The sequence below is a fragment of the Megalops cyprinoides genome, chromosome 23 (assembly GCF_013368585.1).
Source record: "Megalops cyprinoides isolate fMegCyp1 chromosome 23, fMegCyp1.pri, whole genome shotgun sequence".
Lineage (NCBI taxonomy): Eukaryota > Metazoa > Chordata > Actinopteri > Elopiformes > Megalopidae > Megalops > Megalops cyprinoides.
Genome location: NC_050605.1, coordinates 21,173,653 through 21,193,491, shown reverse-complemented (window position 1 = coordinate 21,193,491; position 19,839 = coordinate 21,173,653). Strand labels below are relative to the sequence as shown.

The 19,839-nt window shown below is 50.3% G+C and overlaps 1 protein-coding gene across 4 annotated transcripts in view; it reads left to right on the top strand.

Moving 5' to 3' along the window:
* The window catches only part of hipk2 (homeodomain interacting protein kinase 2), a 79,376-nt gene extending 61,061 nt beyond the window's left edge, over positions 1-18,315 (top strand). For 2 of the 4 annotated variants that reach the window (XM_036517721.1, XM_036517723.1), the window contains exons 5-15: positions 1,492-1,578; positions 5,526-5,710; positions 6,243-6,405; positions 8,727-8,934; positions 10,100-10,221; positions 14,008-14,138; positions 14,940-15,119; positions 15,502-15,837; positions 16,251-16,510; positions 16,972-17,132; positions 17,728-18,315. In XM_036517721.1, coding sequence (XP_036373614.1) covers positions 1,492-1,578; positions 5,526-5,710; positions 6,243-6,405; positions 8,727-8,934; positions 10,100-10,221; positions 14,008-14,138; positions 14,940-15,119; positions 15,502-15,837; positions 16,251-16,510; positions 16,972-17,132; positions 17,728-18,171 — 2,277 coding nt within the window. In that variant the 3' untranslated portion in view covers positions 18,172-18,315. The remainder of the gene's footprint in view (positions 1-1,491; positions 1,579-5,525; positions 5,711-6,242; positions 6,406-8,726; positions 8,935-10,099; positions 10,222-14,007; positions 14,139-14,939; positions 15,120-15,501; positions 15,838-16,250; positions 16,511-16,971; positions 17,133-17,727) is intronic. The other 2 variants (XM_036517724.1, XM_036517722.1) reach the window with 2 other exon arrangements.
* Positions 18,316-19,839: the final 1,524 nt, after the last annotated feature.

Genomic DNA, 19,839 nt, shown 5'->3' with positions numbered 1-19,839 from the left:
TCTGTCGGAGGAGACGGAGCTTGGTATTACTGGCATATCAAAAGGTGGTGTAACTTGACAGGTGAACAAATTAAATGTTCGGTGAGGATCCATGCCCATTCAGTCCCCTGCAGAGTTTAAGTCCTTGTATAGTCTGTTCTCAAGTTTGCGTGCGCTTTGCCCTTCAGAACTGCGGTCCGACTCACCCCAACATTTCACAGAGAAGAATCCAGAAACGGTCTTCTAGACAGTCCGGTTAAAGTGGAAATCGCTGGAGGAGGGCGATTCTGTCTGAACCCCTGAGTGAATCATTGATGGATTTAAAACCGGCTGTAAAGTGAACGGGAAGCTAATGAGAGAGGAATGGATTGTACATGAGAGGATTTGGCAGCTGGGCTGGAGCCAGACTAGCTTCTTTTTCCCTCCCTCCACTGTTGTATGTAGGCTGCTCAGTGAGCAAACGATGACAGCTTTTATTTCAGATTTATTTATTTTTTTTCTTCGCCGCTTAACTTTGGGTGAACTTTCCTGAAAGCCGTCAAGCGGAGCTGAATCCATCATGTGATCTCCCATGATGCACCAGCCGGAGGTAGCCATGTTTGTCCTCTGTGCAGCCTTCAACCCCGGCGCCGCAGTGATTGATCAAGTTGTCATGGAAACCATCCCGGGCCGCTGTTGTGTGTCGGCTCTGACGGTGGCGGTTGCAGCCTCGCGCAGCGTACACCCTTCACACCCCCCCCCCCCCCACCGCATGATCGATCAGGGGGCCGGCAGCGCGGCTTTGATTCTCCGCCTCACATGATGCAGCAGCACATGCTCTCGTCTGTTTAACAGTCCCTGTGTCACCAGAGGAAGTGACCCATTCGCCGGCACGCGCTCAGTCATCAGCACGTATCGCCCCCATCTTTGTCCCCCCCCCATGGTTTCGCACGTGCAGACAAATGTCACCACACCGCCACTGTCCCAGCATGCAACGCTGTGCCCATCAGAATGACCGGCGTCCTCCACACCTGCGTCACACCGCGTGTTAGTCCGACAGCAGCAGTGAAAAGGTCTTAACGGCACCATCATTCAGGAAAATAAATGGTGAATGGCACGGGGGCTGTCCGGTGAGCACACAGAGGTGAAACAAGTGTGTGTGTGCTCCTCAGGGTTTCACCCTGGCCAAGCTCAGTCCTACTCAGCGGGCGGCAGAGTAGCATAGCGGTGAGGAGCAGGGCTTGTAACCGAAAGGTTGCAGGTTTGATTCCCCCCTGGGGCATTGCTGCTGTACCCTTAGGCGAGGTACTTAACCCACAATTGCCTCACTAAATATCCAGTTGTATAAATGGAAACATATAAAAATTGAAACCTTTGTAAGTCGCTCTGGATGAATGCGTCTGCTAAATGACAATAATGTAATGTAATTCTCAGGCTGAACACAGAGCCCACAACTACAGTATGGTAAACAGTGTGTTTACAGCCAGAGCTCTGATACGATCTGAGGGGGTCCTCTGCTTCCTGTTTCCACAGACGCCAGAGGACCATGAGGGAGAGACGGGGATCAAGTCGAAGGAAGCTCGGAAGTACATCTTTAACTGCTTGGATGACATGGCACAGGTATGTACCTTAGGATGACACGACACAGGTACATACCTGAGGATGACACGGTACAGGTATGCAGTTTACACAGTTATGCATCTGCTGTAAAACCTGACAAACTTAGTTAAGAGCTGGAATAGAGGAATGTGTTTAGGCCTGCGATTGGTTTTGACAGTACTGTACAAATAAAAGACTCCTGTTTATTTTACTCGGTGCCTTTATTGAGCAGGAATCGCGTCAGTTTTGGCTAAGCAGTTCAGACCTCATTTCCCGCCAGACTCTCACTCGGATATTTAGTTCCATGCATAACATTCCGAAAGCGGATTCTTGTTTTTAAACACTAGACGGTAACAGTTTGAGGCGGGGTAATGTCTGGGACTCGGTGGTCTTCCCAGACAAACTCTTGCTCTGAAAGCTCTGGTTATTAAAACATAGTGAGGCGATTACGTAACCTTGGAAGTGACTTGGGCCCTGCATTTGGAAAGACCCACCCTTCGCATAGGTTACTTCCTGTCACAACGTTCCCCCTGTCATTAACTGCAGTGGGAAAGCAGGTCGGCAGCATTTTCAGGATACCAGCAGAGTATTCAGTATTTTGCAAATGTTTCATTTTTGCCTGGCATGTGTCTGGAAGTTGTTCTTTTCCCTGATAAGTGCCTGCTGAACAAACTCACAAATCACAGACTCTAAGGCTCTGAGCCTTAACACTAGTCACTTATGAGGATCTGCAACATCTTGTCTGGGTGGTTTTGGTGAGTTTGAACACATCAACAAATTAACAGAAACCCTTTCAAGGGGAAGGTCAGATTTATTTCCTACATTGGTAGTCCTATGCTTTGCCCTCCAAGCTTTTGGGACCGTGTTGGTGTGGGGCAGTGTTCTCCCCTCTGAGGTCTGGAGTAACGGCAAAGCAGAGCAGGACAAAGTGAAATTGAAACTCGTCCAGCATTGCATGATGGGAAGCTGGAGGGCTGGCTCCTCTCAGGGCGTGATGGGCCTGACTTCAGAGGAGCAGCTAATGAAATTAGCATGCTGTCTGCAGTCGGGGAGCAATCCCTCAGGACGGGGGGCCCGTGTATGCGCTCAGACTGACATCACACATTCGGGGTGACACCAGGGCTCCCGTCCGCGCTTTGGAGGTTATCCGAAAAGCAGCGGGGGGGGGGGGGGGGCAAAGTCATGGAGAAAAAGACCCCACGATCTGAAGAAAAACAAGATAATGTTTTGTCCAACCCTGAGGAAATGATGAATAACTAAGGAAACGGAGAGGACATCTGTCTGGGTTTGTATAATGCATGAGTGCTCGGGGCAGGCTGGCGAGCAGGCCGGAATGCTGGGATACTTGGACCTCCTGGCGCAGACAGGCCTGCCTCTCCTCCATCCTGGGAAATGCCGAGACCCAGGAAGGCAGTGGGATCTGGAGGGTAGATCCAAGGTTTAGAGAAGACCGTGATTAATCCGGCTGGTTGAGACCGTCCGGGGAGCAGGTCAGAAAGACCGGGTCAAGGAGCAACGTCGAACCCGTTCGCCCCTAGGGGGTACAAGATACAGGTGACTCGTCTGGAGCAGTGCATATTTCAGGCTGAGTCTGAAAGAAATATACGTTGTAGCACTGGGTCTGATTATTGGTTTATCATTTCAGGTCATGTCTACTATGACACTTAACTGAATATGGCATTTAATCTAATGACTCCTATTGCTGGATTGTGACACTTCTGATTTAGTGTAGTCTTTGCTCTTAGCCTAACCTTCTTGTATGGACTTTTGTAAATCATTCTAGATAAGAGCGTCTGCTAAATGACTAAATGTAGGCTAAATGAAAAGTCCCCAGATTGGTCGAGCTTCGGTTGCTTTGAAACGCGGTTCGCTTTATTCACAGCGAGAGAGTTCTGTAGCGTGCGCAGCGTTTGCGCTCGCATCCTGTGGGTTTCTGAGCGCCGCCTCCTCCTCCTCCTCTCCGTTTCGGCGATCGTCTCTTCATCGGGCGGGGTTTGGACGGAAGGGGGAGAGACGGCGCAGAGCGTGCCCTGAATAACCGGTGTGGAAGGAGAGGGAGGGGGGGAGGAGGAAGCGGGCGTGCGTGTGTGCATGACTGGCAGGCCATCAGATAGCCCGTGGAGCCGGGCCGCAGATAAGAGCGCTCATGGTTATGAAAAACGGGCCTGGTGTTTCTGCGATGAATTCCCAATGAAGATCCCAACCCTGCCTGTCCCAGCCTCGGCCCGCAGAACCGAGCAGAACAGCACAGCCCGCAGCATCCGGACCAGCCCCGCACAGTACCAGCCTCACTCTGTGCAGCGGTCTCGGTACATTATTTCAGTTCTTTATTCCAAAGCCCCGGCAGGAATCTTAAAGAGATAACATGCACTTCAGTACCATTAGGTTTGGCATTCGATGCATGTGTGAGAATGAGAGTAGAGATCCCCGCTGTTCATAGACAGGGTGAAACGATGTCCTCTGAAATGCATTTGGATCATTTCAAACTTTGGAAGTTTTTCAAATGCTTGTAAGAGACTCGCACCTTGGTGCAGCTCCTGAGGAAGCGCCCGGTTTTAATGAATTTCACCTTTATATTTGGAGCGGAGAGCGTACTCCACGGAGATGAGAACAGTCAATCTGAATCTGATTAAGCGCAGCATTTAATCAATTTGCCTGAAAATTCGAAAAGTACATCTGAAAGAAGTGTGGGAAGAAGTCTAGTGTTTGTGAAAAGGGCAAGCATCCTCTTTTTGAGAAAAAGCGGAGGCAGGCATGGGAATGCTGATTCTAGCGTCTATCACATCAAAAGTGGAGATAGCGATCAATTTGAAACACTTCAGCATAAGCTACTGCACATTTAATAAGGCCTGACTTTCATGGAAAACACTCTGCAAATTCAGGACAGCTCACTGCGTTTCACTAGGTCTCCATATTACATTGCACAGACTTTAATACTTTTTGAATAGAAAAATTCTGTTCATTCTCCAAAGCTTTGCTGATTGGTCACGTCAAAACCGCAGATCCTAAGGTACAGGGTAATTACACATTTGGATACGTTCTATTACCCTAACGTAATTTGTCAGTCATATTCTTCGATGTTAATTTTTAATGGTATGCTGGCCCCCTTGAAATGCCCACCTCACCGCAGTGAGCTGGAGCCAGGCCTGGTGAGCACTCTGCCTTGTGAGACTCATAGCTAAAATCTAACTGACAGGACTTGGTACTCTATGCTACAGACTGCAGCGTCTGTCAGTAATATTCACCGAGGCTTTGTAGAGCCTCTTGACAGCGAGGTCAGTGCTGAAAGCCGCCATTAACGTGTGATGCAGCATTGGTCAGCATACGGAGTTTCTGTGAACAGATGTATCACCGTCCTGCTCACTGTCCGTGGTCTGCATGAACCCATGTGACACGGAATCGGTCAATGCCCAAAGCCGTCATGAACAGATTTGATGCAGTGCTGTGGGTCAATGCAAAAAGCCATCACAAACAGATGTGATACAGTGTCAGTTAGTGGTCAAATCGAATGCAAACAAATAGGTCTTATTGGCAGCAGTGTAGCATAGTAATGAGGGACAGGGCTCGTAACCGAAAGGTTGCTGGTTTGATTCCCCACTGGGGCACTGTGGCTGTACTGTTGGGCAAGGTACTTAACCCACAATTGCCTCAGTAAATATCCTGCTATATAAATGGGTAAAATGTGTAAAAAAAAAAAAAAGTAATAATTGTAACCTGTGTAATTACAGCATTTGCTACATGACAGTAATGTAATTATAGCATTGGTTGGTGCCCAAAGCCACTGTAAACCCGTGCAGCGCAGCAGTAGTCATGGTGGTCTATAAATGCCTTTAACACATCACAGAGGCTGCCTGTGTCAGGGTCCAGAGGGAAAGGGCGCTTCATGCGACTGTTTAAGTCTCCCGCCGTGTGGCTGCGGTGCGGAACAGCGGATCCTGAGCCGTGCGCTCTCTGCCTGTCCCGCGCAGGTGAACATGACCGCTGATCTGGAGGGCAGCGACATGCTGGCGGAGAAGGCGGACAGGCGCGAGTTCATAGACCTGCTGACCAAGATGCTGACCATCGACGCCGACAAGAGGATCACGCCCATCGAAACGCTCAACCACCCCTTCGTCACCATGACCCACCTGCTCGACTTCCCGCACAGCACACAGTAGGTCCCGTCACCCCACAATCCTCCGCTGCTCGAAGCAGGCGGCTTCCTGCCACCTTGGGCTGCGTTCGTGAGATTGCAAGCGGCCCGGGCACAGTCCGAGCAAAAGTATCAACTACACAGAATGGTTCCTTTTTCTTAAGAAGATTGTAGGTCTGTTAACTGGTATTCCCATTCAAACATTAAACAATATTTTTCTATCAAACTCTAACCTTTATTTTTGCTATCTGTTTTTTGAGTCAGATACCAAATACCAGTGTATTTTTTTCCAAAGTAGAGGAATACAAAATAGTGCAAAAAAATGATAATAACTCAGGGCCATCTGTTTTCACCATCATGTTATTAAGGCGAGGGACAGTGCAGAGCTTCAGAGATGATGTCACTCTCAGTTTGTTATGAGACTGTTAAAAACTTCTGTAGTGTTTCTCTCTCTTCTGTGTTTGAAAGTGCCAGTGACAGCTAACACAATAAGAGGAGTTTCATGCCCGAAGGAGGTTTTGTAAGCCCTGTGTTCCCTCTCGCCTGCCTACAGCGTCAAGTCCTGTTTCCAGAACATGGAGATCTGCAAGCGTCGTGTTAACATGTACGACACGGTCAATCAGAGCAAGACCCCCTTCATCACCCATGTGGCCCCCAGCACCTCCACCAACCTCACCATGAGCTTCAACAACCAGCTCAACACCGTGCACAGCCAGGTCAGTCCCCACTTCCTGTCTCCCGCCTCCACACGCCAGGAGATCCTCTCTGTCAGCCCGTTCAGAGCGTCCTCTCGGTACAGAATGATTATCTCCGAGAGACCACGGTGGACTCACTCTGCCATTGACCCCATGGCTTGTTGTGTTCTAGAACTCTTTTTAGGTGAGAGGCATTCCGTTGATGGATTAATTTACAGTAGAGCGTCACACGGCGATTAGCCTTAGCAGGATTGAGCCGTTGGCTGCCTGTGAGATTAGCTGTGCGGCGCTCAGAGCACCGTCCATACACAGGTACTCACGGCGTGGGTGTGTCTGTGCGTGTAACCCGGTGCTCTCACCCCAGTGTTCCCCTCACGCACGAACTTCCTGCTCCGCTCACAGTCCTGAGCCGTCAGTCCCAGGGGCGCTAACGCTAGCAGCTAGCCTTCCTTTTCCATTCACCCCTCCTCATTTTGGACTTCAGGGCTGCTCCATGTTCACTTACAGTGTTTAAAATTTTAGCATTTAACAAGATTCTCCGAGCACACCAAAGAAAATTTGTTCAGGTAATGCCGAATGATATATCCTTTTCTGTTGTCAGCATGCATGCACCACAGTGGAAACCTGTATGGATCTGTTACATTAACAGACTCATATTTTTCAAGGCCCTCTCTCAGAATAACACCATTCAGGGCTAACGCAGAGAGAGCGAGGCTTGTGATTTATTCTCTGGGTTTTTGTTATCCGTGTTTTATTTGCGGGCTCCCGGGTTGAGTTGTTGATTTTACGTGATGAATGCCACAGTGGTGTATTGATTAACATTCTCCCCTGGTACTCATCGAGCGCGCTAAAGAGGGAAAATGAAAAATTAAAGCTCTTTCTCAGAATTCACCCCATACAAGCCAGATAAAAGCAGGCTTGATAAAGGCAATTACAATTGCAATTAGCAGGGAAGAGTAAAGAAGTGACGCTAAATTATATTATAAAGACGGCTTTTCAGAAGTTGTTGGCCAGGCAAGCAAGCCATGCTTGACGCATTTTCCTTTAATAGGTTTCATACTCGCAAATTACTATGGGAACCGCCGGTTCTGTGAGGTAAAAATATTGAGAGGTTTCCGTCGGTTGCCGTTTTTTTTTTTTTTGTTTTGTTTGACTTTCCCATGACCACCTGACGTGCGAACTGTGAACACGCCTCCGAACAGTCCTCCTCGTTAATCTCGCCCTCGAGAAGGAAATGGATCGTTGTTTTTTTTTTTTTGTTTTTCCACATCACCAGGTGCAGTGAATGGAAACAACGCAGACATGCACCCATTCATACCTGTCGCATTGCATTCCAGCTCTGAGAGTTTAGAAGAAAAAAAAAAAAAGCTTCTGAGGAAGCACCTGAGACCACAGCTGGCCAACGTTTCCATCAGCTTCTAACTTTGTGCGGAACGTTAAAAAGAGAGACTTTTATGATTGTTTTGCTGCCTTGAAGGCATCGGTGGGGTTGGTTTCTCAGCGTCACAAATGCATTCCGTCTGGGCCGAGGGAAGAGAGGAATTGTTGGAAATGTGTCATAGTGACATTTCTCTGGACTACGTATCCCTCCAGTCCGGGGTCATGAGCAGTCCTACTCTGGTAGAACTACAGTAAGGTTCACAAAATGGAGATTTAAATACAGTTAAGACTTTATGTACAATTAAACCAAAAATGTATATGTAAACCATGCTGCAGCACAAGTAGGATGTGGAACTTGAGATGATGCAGAATATATCACATGTTATTTTGACATTTTCAGTCATAGTGTGATCCATATGTATTGTCCTGTGTAATGAAAGAGCATGTTTGAAATGAGACTGGAACATGCTGGTTTTCAGGGATTCATCACAGAAGGCCTCTTTGATTATTTTCTCTGTCTCTTGTGATTACTCTCCTTGGAAATGTCTCTTATCCTCCACAAGTTCCATCTATTTGCGTTCATCAGATGGTGTCCATTATTTAGATTAGGATTACAGTCTTGTTTCAGACCGGTCTGATCCCTTTTGTCAGCCGGAATAGCACAGAGAGAATGTTAGTGGTTACATGGTCACTGTTCCTAACTGAAATGTAGAATAGCAGGTCAGATTTGCAGGACACCACGAAAAAAAAACATGTAAACTGTCTTCCTCCATTCTCCATGGGTAATTGCATGAAACGTGAAACCGATGTTCTTTTGTAACGTTCCACTTCAGTTTTTTTTTTTTTTTTTGCTTTTTTTGTTGTTGTGTTTTATTTTTTAGTGTTTTTTTTTACCCCCCCACCCCACCCTCCATGGTTTTTCCATACCCTCATTTTTATGTTCAATCCCACCACTCCTTTAGGCCACCCACCTGGCTCCTTCCTCCTCCAGTGCCACCCTTTCGCTTGCCACCCCCGATGTCTCCGTACTAAACTACCAATCTGCACTCTACCAGCCCGCCGCCGTGGCCCCCCGGAGCCTGCCCCTTCAGCCCGGGGCCCCCCAACTGTGCGCTGCCCGGCCTGACCCCTTCCAGCAGGCCCTGATCGTCTGCCCGCCCGGCTTCCAAGGTGAGAAGCCGCCTTCCGACCTTGCCCACCCCTTCCCCCTGCCCTTGGTACGGCCCAAACGTAGCCCCAGGCTGCAGAGGGAAGGCCTCACTCTGGGGGGGAAGGGCCCTCACTCAGTGTAGGTGTGAGTGACATAGGTGCAGTCCCATAGGGGGTGGGGGGGGGGGGGGTGTCTTTCGGCCCCAGGGAAGAGGCTGTCTATAGCCTGACGAGATTCTGCGACTATGATTCTGGTTCGTTAGCAGCTTGGAAGGAATTTTAACACAGATGTTTGTGTTTGTCCACCACTGCACCCCCATCCCCCACAATGCATTTCTCTGTTTTAGACTGACAACCCACAGGATTTCTGTGCTTTTCCCACGTTGCTGCACTCAAGGTTATAAGACTGAATTATTTTAATTTCTTTAGGTAAAAGGGGGAAGAGTGTTTCTGTAATTATGATGCATGTAATTTCTCCATTCTCCCTGGTAAGCTGTATTTGTAGATGACCTTAACACTGCCAGCTTTATTCTCCTGATGGAGAGGAGTCACTCTGTGGACTAATGTGGCCAGACAGATTTTACAGATATCAAAATATATAGCTGTAATTTCAAATTCAAACAGTAATTAACCTTTTTTTCCCCCTCACAGCCAGAGCAAAACGTTGCTCCTGGACCAGGATTTCAATGAGTATTCTTTTTAATATATCAACTGTGACACAATTTAATCACATTAACACGAGTTTATCTGGCCAGGTGTAAGTTATCAGTGTGGACATTTCACCTGGCATGCTGGATTCACATAAACGACGGCAGACCCTGGTAGTGTCTGTTCCTGTTCAGTTGTTTATTCTGTAACTAGACTCTGAAGTTAGACACAGCTCTTTTTTCCAAACTGCTGAATGAGTAGCTGTGCTAGGGATGTTGTCACCATTCCAGTCGTGGGGCAGCAGTGTAACATAGTGGCTAAGGAGCAGGACTCGTAACCGAAACCCGTTCCCGGTTCGAGTCCCTGCTGGGGCACTGCTGCTGTACCTAAAATTGCCTCAGTAAATTTCCAGCTGGATAAATGGATAACATTATAAATAAAGAAAAAAAACTGTAAATGATGCAAGTCGTTCTGGATAAAAGTGTCTGCTAAATGCCAGTAATGTAATCATGTGATATTGTGGCCTTTCCTTCCTCAGGGCTGCAGGCCTCCCCCTCCAAACACACTGGCTACTCGGTCCGCATGGAGAACGCCGTTCCCATAGTGACCCAGGCCCCCGGCGCCCAGCCCCTGCAGATCCAGCCCGGCCTGCTGACACAGGTAAGAGACGCCCCCGTTTCCACGGAGACGGCCCTCCCCCCTCACCCCCTCATCGGGTCACATGTGCACATCGCTTGACCCTCGGACCCTACTGAAATGGAAACAGTTCTCTGTTAGATTCAGGCTTCCTCTCTAAAAATAGGTCTAACCTTAGTTATTCTGGCTACAGGGGGCTGTGATTAAGAGTTTTTTTTTTTTTTCCCCCCAGCATGGTTTGATCCCAGCTTATGGACACCATCTGTCAGCTCTGATAGTTGATTTCTGTCTCCCTCTCAGTGCAGATGACCGAAAGTTTAACCTGAGAATATTCTTTCTGCGTCTCTTTTCTCTGTCTGTTTGGAATTCCTGTCACGTCACCTCGACCAGCAGCCGATTTGCCTGACTGCATTATAACTTGACACCCCCCCTCCCCCCTTCCACCCCTCTTCTAGAAAGGCACATACTGACTTGCTCTGGTCATGGAACGGGGGGGTGGGGGGAGTGGGAGGGCTTGCATAAGCTGGATCCTGTTGATCGGGGAACGTGATTATTACCTAAGGCTTGGCAGTGGCGGTGGACACGCTGGCCTCAAAACTCATTTAGTGTAGAATGAGATGACTGCACTCCAGGGCTGTCACTTTTTGGCTCCCCCCCCCGAACACAATGCCCCCCTCCGCTGCTGCTGGAATTTTCCATGCTTGCTTGTTTATCACAGAAGCCGGTCTGCTATCGTCGCTTAATCAAGCGACGAGCTTTCTGTTTCTCTCCTAATTCTAAAATGTCAGGTAGCAGAGTGCTGCTTCTAAATCCACAGCCTAAAATCACAGAACTAAAAAAAAAATAATTCAGGATTGTGTTTATGTAGCCACAAAAGGCTTTAAATCTCCTTTGGCAAAGAATGTATCCTGGCTTAAGTTCACCGCTCTTGTATTTATTTATAAACACACAATCCTTCATAATTCCAACACTGACACAAAGGGAAGGAAAACATTTAATACCAAAACAGTTTCTGTGAAATTAATGAACAGAACATAAAAACAACAAACGTCTCGAGCTGCGGCGCTGCAGTGGCTTTCATGCCCCTGTGTGGTACTCGCTAAAATCAACCTCCAGGTACTCTCCCGTCCAAGTCGTTCCTCGGTTGTTAGATTCTGAAGAAAAACATTCCAGGCCACAAGCGTGCTAAAGACAGGCTACTGTAAAGCCCTGGGTTTAGGCTCTGTATTGTGCGCGGCCCGCCTGACCACACACAGGAGGCCAGAGCTCACTTTAGCTGGACTTGTGGGGCTCCGGTCTGGTGGTCCGTCTCCTTGAAGGGAAGGCCTCTGAGGGCCTAGGCAGAGCAGAGGAGGCCTGGGGAGTAGGCCGAGGGCCAGGCCAGGCCTGTGTTTGGCTCAGGAATGCAGAAAATGTGGGGACAATGGAGGCAGGCAGCCATGGCTTTCAGAGACGCGAGGTGACAAAGGGTTATCGCCCAGAGAGAGAGGGGTGGTTGAGGGCGGGGGGCAGGGGGTGGAGGGGTCATTGTTGTGGTAACACTGGGGACCTCACCGATCTGTGACAGGAGACAGACAAATGACACAGTGCAGACATGGGGTGTGAGGAATCCGGAGAGCTGGAACAGGATAGAGGGTTAATGTCACGCTGAGCAGTGTGTGTGAGAGTGTCTGGGCTGCTGCGTTCCCTGACCGCTCCCTCGATCCCTGACCACTCCCTCAATCAGGATCACTCCCTACATCCCTGGCTGCAGGATTTTTTGACCATTTGCTCAATCCTTGGCTGTCACATTCTCTGACCACTTGTTAGATCTCTGACCGCTCGCTTGATCTCTGGTCGCTGCATTCCCTGACCCACTCGCTAGATCCCTGACCGCTCGCTTGGGTCATGGCACCTCCTTCAGCCTTCAGGACTAAGCCAGGCTAACAGCAGCGCTCCATCTCCAGTCTGCCCAGTGTCACCTGCCAGGCCATGTTAGGGGATAATGGGGAGAGGTGCTGGGCTGTCTGGTCGTGCAGTACAAAGCGGCCACGGCCAGGTGACGTTACTGTTCCTCTGGAAGATGTTCCTTACAGAACCCTCCAGCCTGTTTATCTTCCTCTCTTTCTTTTGCCTTAATTATAGCTCTCAAATCCCAGACAAAACTGCTGCACTCTGAAACACCACCGCCACACAGATACTGTTTACTCAGGTCCTCCAGTGCGAAGCAGGGGGGGAAGGGGGGGGGGGGGTCAGGCAAAAAAAACAGAAAATGCAAACAACCGGTTCTATTCCAGAAAAAAAAACGAAACGCACAGAGCAAAACATGCAGGCACCTGCGCCTGGGTCGGCCTCTCTGCTCGGACAGGACAGGAGGGGGCGCCGGCGAGTCTGCGGTCCTCCTGCAGCAGTTCACGCTGGCGTCTGCGTAAACAGATGTGCTAATGGTATTAAAGGAACAATTCATTACTTGTACATTAAACTGCTAATCAATAGTGCTGCATTAAACCATTAGAGCTGTGCGCATCCCTAGCTCCGGGCTAATTATGCCTGGCACCGCACGCTCTCTGTGCTGCAAATGCAAAGCGGCTCCTTTCAAAGGAGGCTGAAAGGCCTCTGAATTTAATTAAATGCGAGCTGATTTGGAAATGTCTTGCACATCCCTGCAGCGGCTGACGGATGCGGCGTGTCTCTATGCGGGCCTGGCTCGTCTCCTCGGCGGATGCATGCTAAGAGTCTGACACTGTTTGCTGTAAGCTGTCAGGTTCACTTTGACCCGTCGCGAGCGTGTTTTAAATCACCGTGTGCTGTGCTTTGCGGCATGGGTTTCGGCTCTTGCTGGCCGTTCTGTGAGGACTCTAAGATTTTGGACAGCCACCTACATTTACCCTATTTCCCCGCTCCTCAAGACCCAAAGCAACTGTATGCAGTTGTCCGCATGTGTCATGTGAAAATCAAAGAGCACAGGGTCACTTCCGTCGACCGCCTAATCAAGATTGCCTGAGACTTCAATTTCAATTACCTATGAAAGATAATTGAAACTGATTTGATAAATTGATTTCTCAGTCAAAAGTAAAGATACGATTGAAGAGTATCACTGTGTATTCACTGACTGGAGTTTGATCTGCAAATTCTGCCGTGCGGCTGTAGTTGCGATGTACAGAAAACCATAAGAAAAGACTTTGCCCTATTAAGGGTTAGTACTCTGAGTTACTGCTGTGTGGTGCCTGAAAGAAAGTCAAGCAAAGTGAAAAGTACTTCACCTTACTTGGCCAACCATTTACTGTCCATCTGTAACTTGATTCAGAGGCAACTTAATTAATGTTGTTGAATTAATTAATGCTGTTTATATGTGAGTGCAGTTTGATTAGCAGGCCTCTGACACTCTCTCCCTTGCCCCCTCTCTTTGCTTCCCATCACTCTCCCTCTCCCTCTCTGACCCCAGCTCTCTCTTCCTCTCTCTCTCTTTCCCCCTTTCATTTTCCCCCCTCACATTCTCTCCCTGACGTTCTCTTCCCTCTTTCTTTGTCTCTCTTTTCCTCTCTCTCTCTCTTTCCCCCTCTTTCATTTTCTTATCACCTTCTCCTCTCACCTTCTCCGCTCTGTCCCCCTCCTTCCGTCTCTCTTTGACCCCCCCCCCCCCCCCCCCCCGCGTTCTGCTCTCTCTCCCACCCACCCCCACCCTCTCCTCTCAAAAATGCTTTATTTGCATGAAGTTATCTTGTGCCGCCAACGCTATGGACGTATAAAAGATTTACAAGGAGCAATAAAACAAACAGTGAAAGTCTCTCTCTCCCTCTCTCTGCCCCCCCCCCCCCCCCCACCTCCCAGCAGGCCTGGCCCAGCGGCACCCAGCAGATCCTGCTCCCCCCGGCCTGGCAGCAGCTGACCCACACCTCCGTGCAGCACGCCGCGGTCATCCCCGACGCCATGCCCAGCACCCAGCCGCTGGCCAACTGGAGGTGAGCGCAGCCCGGTTGCCGCCTAACCGGGGGTGGGGGTGGGGGGGAGTTGTCTGATTAGCCAGTCTGGGGGACGGCAGTGTCCTGGTGAGGCCGCAGCAGACCGCGCCCTCCGGCCGGCGCAGAGACGGGGATGTGCCGAGACTGTCTGATGGGCAGAGTGAGTGACGCATGCCACTGGGAAGAAGCAGCAGAGTCCTGGGGACGGGTGTGAGATCACGGGTGTAGGTGACAACGGGAGGCGGCGCGTCACAGACAGGGGCGCGCTGCGCACCGCAGACGTGAGCTGCACGGCTGAACGACGCGCAAGGGCGTCGGGGTGACGCGGAAATGTCACTCGCCGCTGCGGCGTCGTGGGACTGTCGGAGGGGTGCAGCACGCATGCAGTGGGGTGCTGAGGCCGTTTTCGGGGGCTGCGTGTCGGTCGCGGCTCGGGAGAGTGACCGGTCTGTGTGCTCCACGCAGCTCCCGGGTCCTTTGTGTTGGGAAGTGTCGCACTTCCTCTGCAGAGCCATTCTTCTACAGCTGTGGGTGTCAGCTCCTGCTGTCCGCCCCTCCGCCTCCCCGCGGACGCTGCTGCCACCTACTGGCCGAATGCGTGCGAAACGTGCAATCCGTGCCCTCCTCGCAGGTCAATTACCAGCCAGGTCTATTTCAGAAATGTGATATACCTCCAGCTGAGTGAAACGGAGGCAGATTTCTATCTTCATAATGTACAGGCTTACGTGGGAAATGTGTTGCTGGGTGCAGGCAAAGGTTTTAGTGTAATAGATGTGTTCCGTTTTTTTTTTGCCGTTTCAGGAATTCTCATCCCCACGGCAACCATTATAACCCCATCATGCAGCAGCCGGCCCTGCTGGCCGGTCACGTGACCCTCCCCACCTCCCAGCCTCTGAACGTGGGCGTGGCCCACGTAATGAGGCAGCAGCCAACCAGCAGCTCCTCTTCCAAAAAGAACAAGCAACACCAGCTGTCTGCCAGGTGGGAATGACATCACCACCCTCACCCCCACTGTCCTGTTTTAACCAACTGACAGCCTGGGCCAAGTCTAATTCTGTCATTTCCACACCAGTTCACCACAATATAACGCTCAGCATAGCATGAGAACAAACGGCCAGGCTGTATAATTAAAACTGTCTGACTTCACTGTCTCTGACTGTCTCCACCCAGTTTCCCTGTTTGACACTAACATATGTTGTAGATATTAGTACATATGTATTATGAAAATGATAAGGGTTGGGTATATTTTTACGTGATGTTGGATGTGATTATTGGAGCTTATGAAGCGAGAGATGAGAGACGTTGGCTGTGCTGCGTTCCGGTGAGCTCACTCCTTTTTTCCCATCATCCCCTTGGGCCCCAGGAATGGGTCGGCGTACGAGGTGTCATCCTCGCAGGTGCTGACCTCGCCGCAGCGCTCCAAGCGGGTGAAGGAGAACACCCCGCCGCGGTGCGCGGTGGTACAGAGCAGCACCTCATCGGCCTGCGGCCCACCCCTGTCCTGTGGCGGTTGGGCCGAACCGGCCCCCGGCGCCCCCCGGGACCCCCACGCCACCCACCACCCCCACCACCACCACCACCACCACCACCACCCGCGCCAGACCATCGTCATCCCCGACACGCCCAGCCCTGCCGTCAGCATCATCACCATCAGCAGCGACACGGACGATGAGGACGACCACAAGCAGGCCAACACCAGGTCAGGGGTCACCTGTGGGTCAGAGGTCACCGCCAGCGGGGCCCATCGGGAGCCTGTGGCTTCATGGGTTATTCTGTGGCTGAAAGTGTCCTAAAATAGATCCAATCGACATCATCAATAACAACAATTAGCAACTACAGTAAAGTGAAAAGGCACTACATTGTTACATTTGCAAAATAGAGCAGGTTCTTTTTATACTTTATATTTTTTATACTGACCCACATAAATTGTTGCTCTATGACTTTTTCTCTGCAGGTGTGAGAGCATTGAACTTTTCTTTCATACCGCATTGAACTTTGACCTTCGAAACTGAACACTGTGGCTTTGTCTCTACTGAGTTTGTGGAAGAGTGCAGCTGTGGGTGTGTCTGACATGTCTGCCTCCTCCTCCTCCTCCTCCTCCTCCTCCCCCAGCACAATGTCCAAGCAGAGGAAGGACGTCATCAGCTGCGTGACGGTGCACGACTCCCCCGCCTCGGACTCCTCCGCCCAAAGCAGCCCCTACGCGCTGGAGCAGCGGCCGCCCAACGCCAACGGCTTCCAGGCCAAGGGCGCGCTGCTGGAGAACTACTGCAACAGCAACCCCCGCACCATCATCATCCCTCCCCTCAAGACCCAGTCCGGAGAGGAGCCGGCCGAGTGCGAGCGCCTGCTGCCAGGTACGGCACGCACAGGTGCGTCTCCGCAGCGTTGCATAGTGGTTAAGGAGCAGGATTCGTAACTGAAAGGTTGCTGGTTTGATTCCCCGCTGGGGTACTGCTGTTGTACTCTTGGGCAAGGTACTTAACCCACAATTGCCTCAGTAAATATCCAGCTGTATGAATGGATAACACTGTAAGACAAAAAAAAAACTGTACAGTCTGCTAAATGCCAGTCTGCTAAATGCCAGTAATGTAATGTAATGTAATGTAATGTAGTCTTGGCTAACCCGGCTACGTACAGCTTCAGGCCCTGAAGGCAAATGCGGTCCCCCGTTGTCTAGAGAGAATGTTCTCCTCACAGTTTGAGGGTGGACCTGTTAGAGGTGCAGAGATGAGATGCTTGTTCTTTTTGTCCTCTAAGTTGCTGTTCAGAGCTTATCGGCGTTTTGGGGTTCTGACTGTTTCGGCCGCCCCCTCTCTTTTCTAACCCGCAGACGCGGTGAACCACCAGAACTCGGCCTACAAGTTTAAGACTTCCAACGGGGCGCTGTCGGGCGGCGGTTACCCCTCGGGCGGGGGTACGGGGGCCGGGTCGTACAGACAGCAGCGTTCTGGGGCTCACCCTTTCCAGCAGCAGCCTCTCAACCTCAGCCAGGTACGAAAACGCACACCTGTGTCTGCCTGCCCCCTCTGCGATGTGTATCTCTGTGTGTGGCTGTGTTAGCTCCCAGCATATTTCACATAACATGGGTATGCCTCAGTCTCTTCCATTAGGATGTCATTAACATTATTATTTATTGGGAAAGGGGTGTGTACTGTCTATGTCTGTCTGTGTGACTTCTAGCTGAATTCTGTCCAGAAAGTTCTAATATCAGCTAATACTGTATTTTGGATGCGGGGGTCTGATGTGTGTGCGATTCGCCATACATGTCTTAATCATTTTCGAAATCGATTGTGGTGTGCAGAGGACCCACCCCAAACCCCACACCCCTCCTGTACGATTAAAAGCGTGGAGGAATCCTTCTAGAAATAAAACAAAAGACAAAACTGTCTGCCCTGTTTATAGGTGTTTGTTTCATTTGTGTAAAATCAGCCAGTATTTTGAATGCGGAAAGCTGATGTGTATGTGATACATGTCTGCGGTGTTGCTTTGTGCCTCTGCTTTAACACCTGTTAACGACTACAGAAGCGGTTCTGTCAGCATTCCTGCACTGGTTTCTGAGCCGTCTCGTCTCTGGCGCCCCCTGCAGGCTCAGCAGCACATGGCGGCGGAGCGGAACGGCGGGCACCGGCGGCAGCAGGCGTACATCACGCCCACCATCGCGGCCCAGGCGCCGTACTCCTTCCACCCTGGCGGCTCCTCCCACGCGGCGGCCGTGCACCCCCACCTGACCGCCGCTCACCTGCCCCCTGGCCAGCCCCACCTGTACACCTACACCGCGCCCGCCGCTCACCTGGTCGCTCCGCAGGGCTCGGCCCGCCACGCGGTCCCGCACGCCGCCTACCCGCCGGGCATCGTCCACCAGGTGCCCGTCAGCGTCGGGCACCGCGTCCTCCCCTCCCCCACCCTGCACCACGGCCAGTACCAGGCCCAGTTCACCCACCAGACCTACATTAGCGCCTCGCCCGCCTCCACCGTCTACACTGGATACCCGCTGAGCCCCACCAAGGTGAACCAGTACCCTTACCTCTAGAGCAACAGACACTGGAGCACTGCCGCTGCAGCCCCGCCCCCACCCCGCCCCCGCCCGACACAGGGGCCGGCAGTGACGCTGAAACCCGCACGGGGGGAAACTTGAAGACAACGGCAGAGAAGAAGAAGAATAAAACTTACACAAGCGCCCTCTGGTGGGGGAAAGGGGGAGTGGAAGATTTTCAAGGATCAATATTTTATTTGATTTGTTTTTATCTAAAGGGCCAGTTTGTTTTGTTTTTTTTTTGGGTTGTTTTTTATTTCGTTTCGATATTGACAATGCTTGAAGGCAATTTCTGGCTCTTTTTATTTTTTCCAGCAAGGCCTCCTCAGTGAAGCCCTTCGGGGGGAAAATAAAAAAAACGAAGTGTTCGTTACAGAATTTTTTAAGAGGCCTGTTTTATGTTGGTTTTCCCTTTTTTAAAGAAAAATCGAGCTGACTGTTTGAGGGATCACTTAACTGGATGCGTGACCTCCATTGTGAAAGGGGGGATAAGGTGAAATACGGATACCTGCTGCTCTTCAAAGAAACAAACAAAAAAAAACTAAACGATGGCCTTGAACTGTCTTAACCGTTTCCAAATCGTTTACGGTGTGCAGAAGACCCGCCCCCCCCCCCCCCCCCCCCCCCTCTGACCCCGCCGCCCCTCCTGCACCAACGAAAGGGTGGGAGGAATCCTTCTGGGAATAAAACAAAACAAGAGACAAAACTTTCTACCCTGTTTATAGGTTTTTTTTCCGTTTTCACTTGTGTTTACTTCTAGAGGAAAAAAACCTTGGTTCCGTTTCCTCTGAGGTAGGACTTTTTAGTTGGGGGCCCCTCTTTTTTAGAATGTAGCCGTCTGCGCCCTTTCATTTCGTGAAGAAACGTCTCTGATACCAATAGATTTGTGTTTTCCTCCTCTTTCAATGTGATTGCACAAAGTGGTAATGATAACATAGGCATGTACAACGTGATCGTCTGTGAGTGTGTGTACGTGCGCTATTTCCAGCCCTGCGTGTCGTCTACCCCCCCCACGCCCTACCCCCCCCCCTTTTTTTGCACTTTCCGTGCAACTCTAAATACTCATAGTATTAGCTTTTAGCATTGTTCCCTTGTAGTGCCTTACAGATATACTGACACAATTTAAAGTTTACTTGCGCTGGGACTTCTAGAACCAACAGAGGCTTAGTCAGAGGGGTGGATCCTTTGTTTCACATGGTCGTCCCGGCAACCCTTTTTTTAACTTCCAGGTGTTAGCTAGGCTTTGAAGTTTCTGCTTTAGCCGTATGTTAATACAGACAATGATCAGAGTTCATAGTTACTATCATGCATCTTGTTCACCATGCATAAGATTACAGTTTTGCTGTGTTCATGTAGCAGAAGATGGCTTGCCTGGAAGGAGAGTTTATATTAGGTACTGAACCAAAGTAGGCATGTGAGTTAAATGCTTGTCCTGTTGTGAGCCACCACCCTGTGTTCAGTGTGTATGTGTACTCGCAGAATAAATTGTTCGTTTTGCATAAGCTGTGTTCTGTCTCACGGGTACCCTTGAAACAGCAGCGGCTTTGAGCTGGGTACCTGTTTCATTACAAGGACCTGCAGATGACAGGGCGTGAAACTAAGAGCATTAGTACAGCGACCACATCTACTGCAGACGTTAACGCAGAACACGGGTCCTAGAAGGAG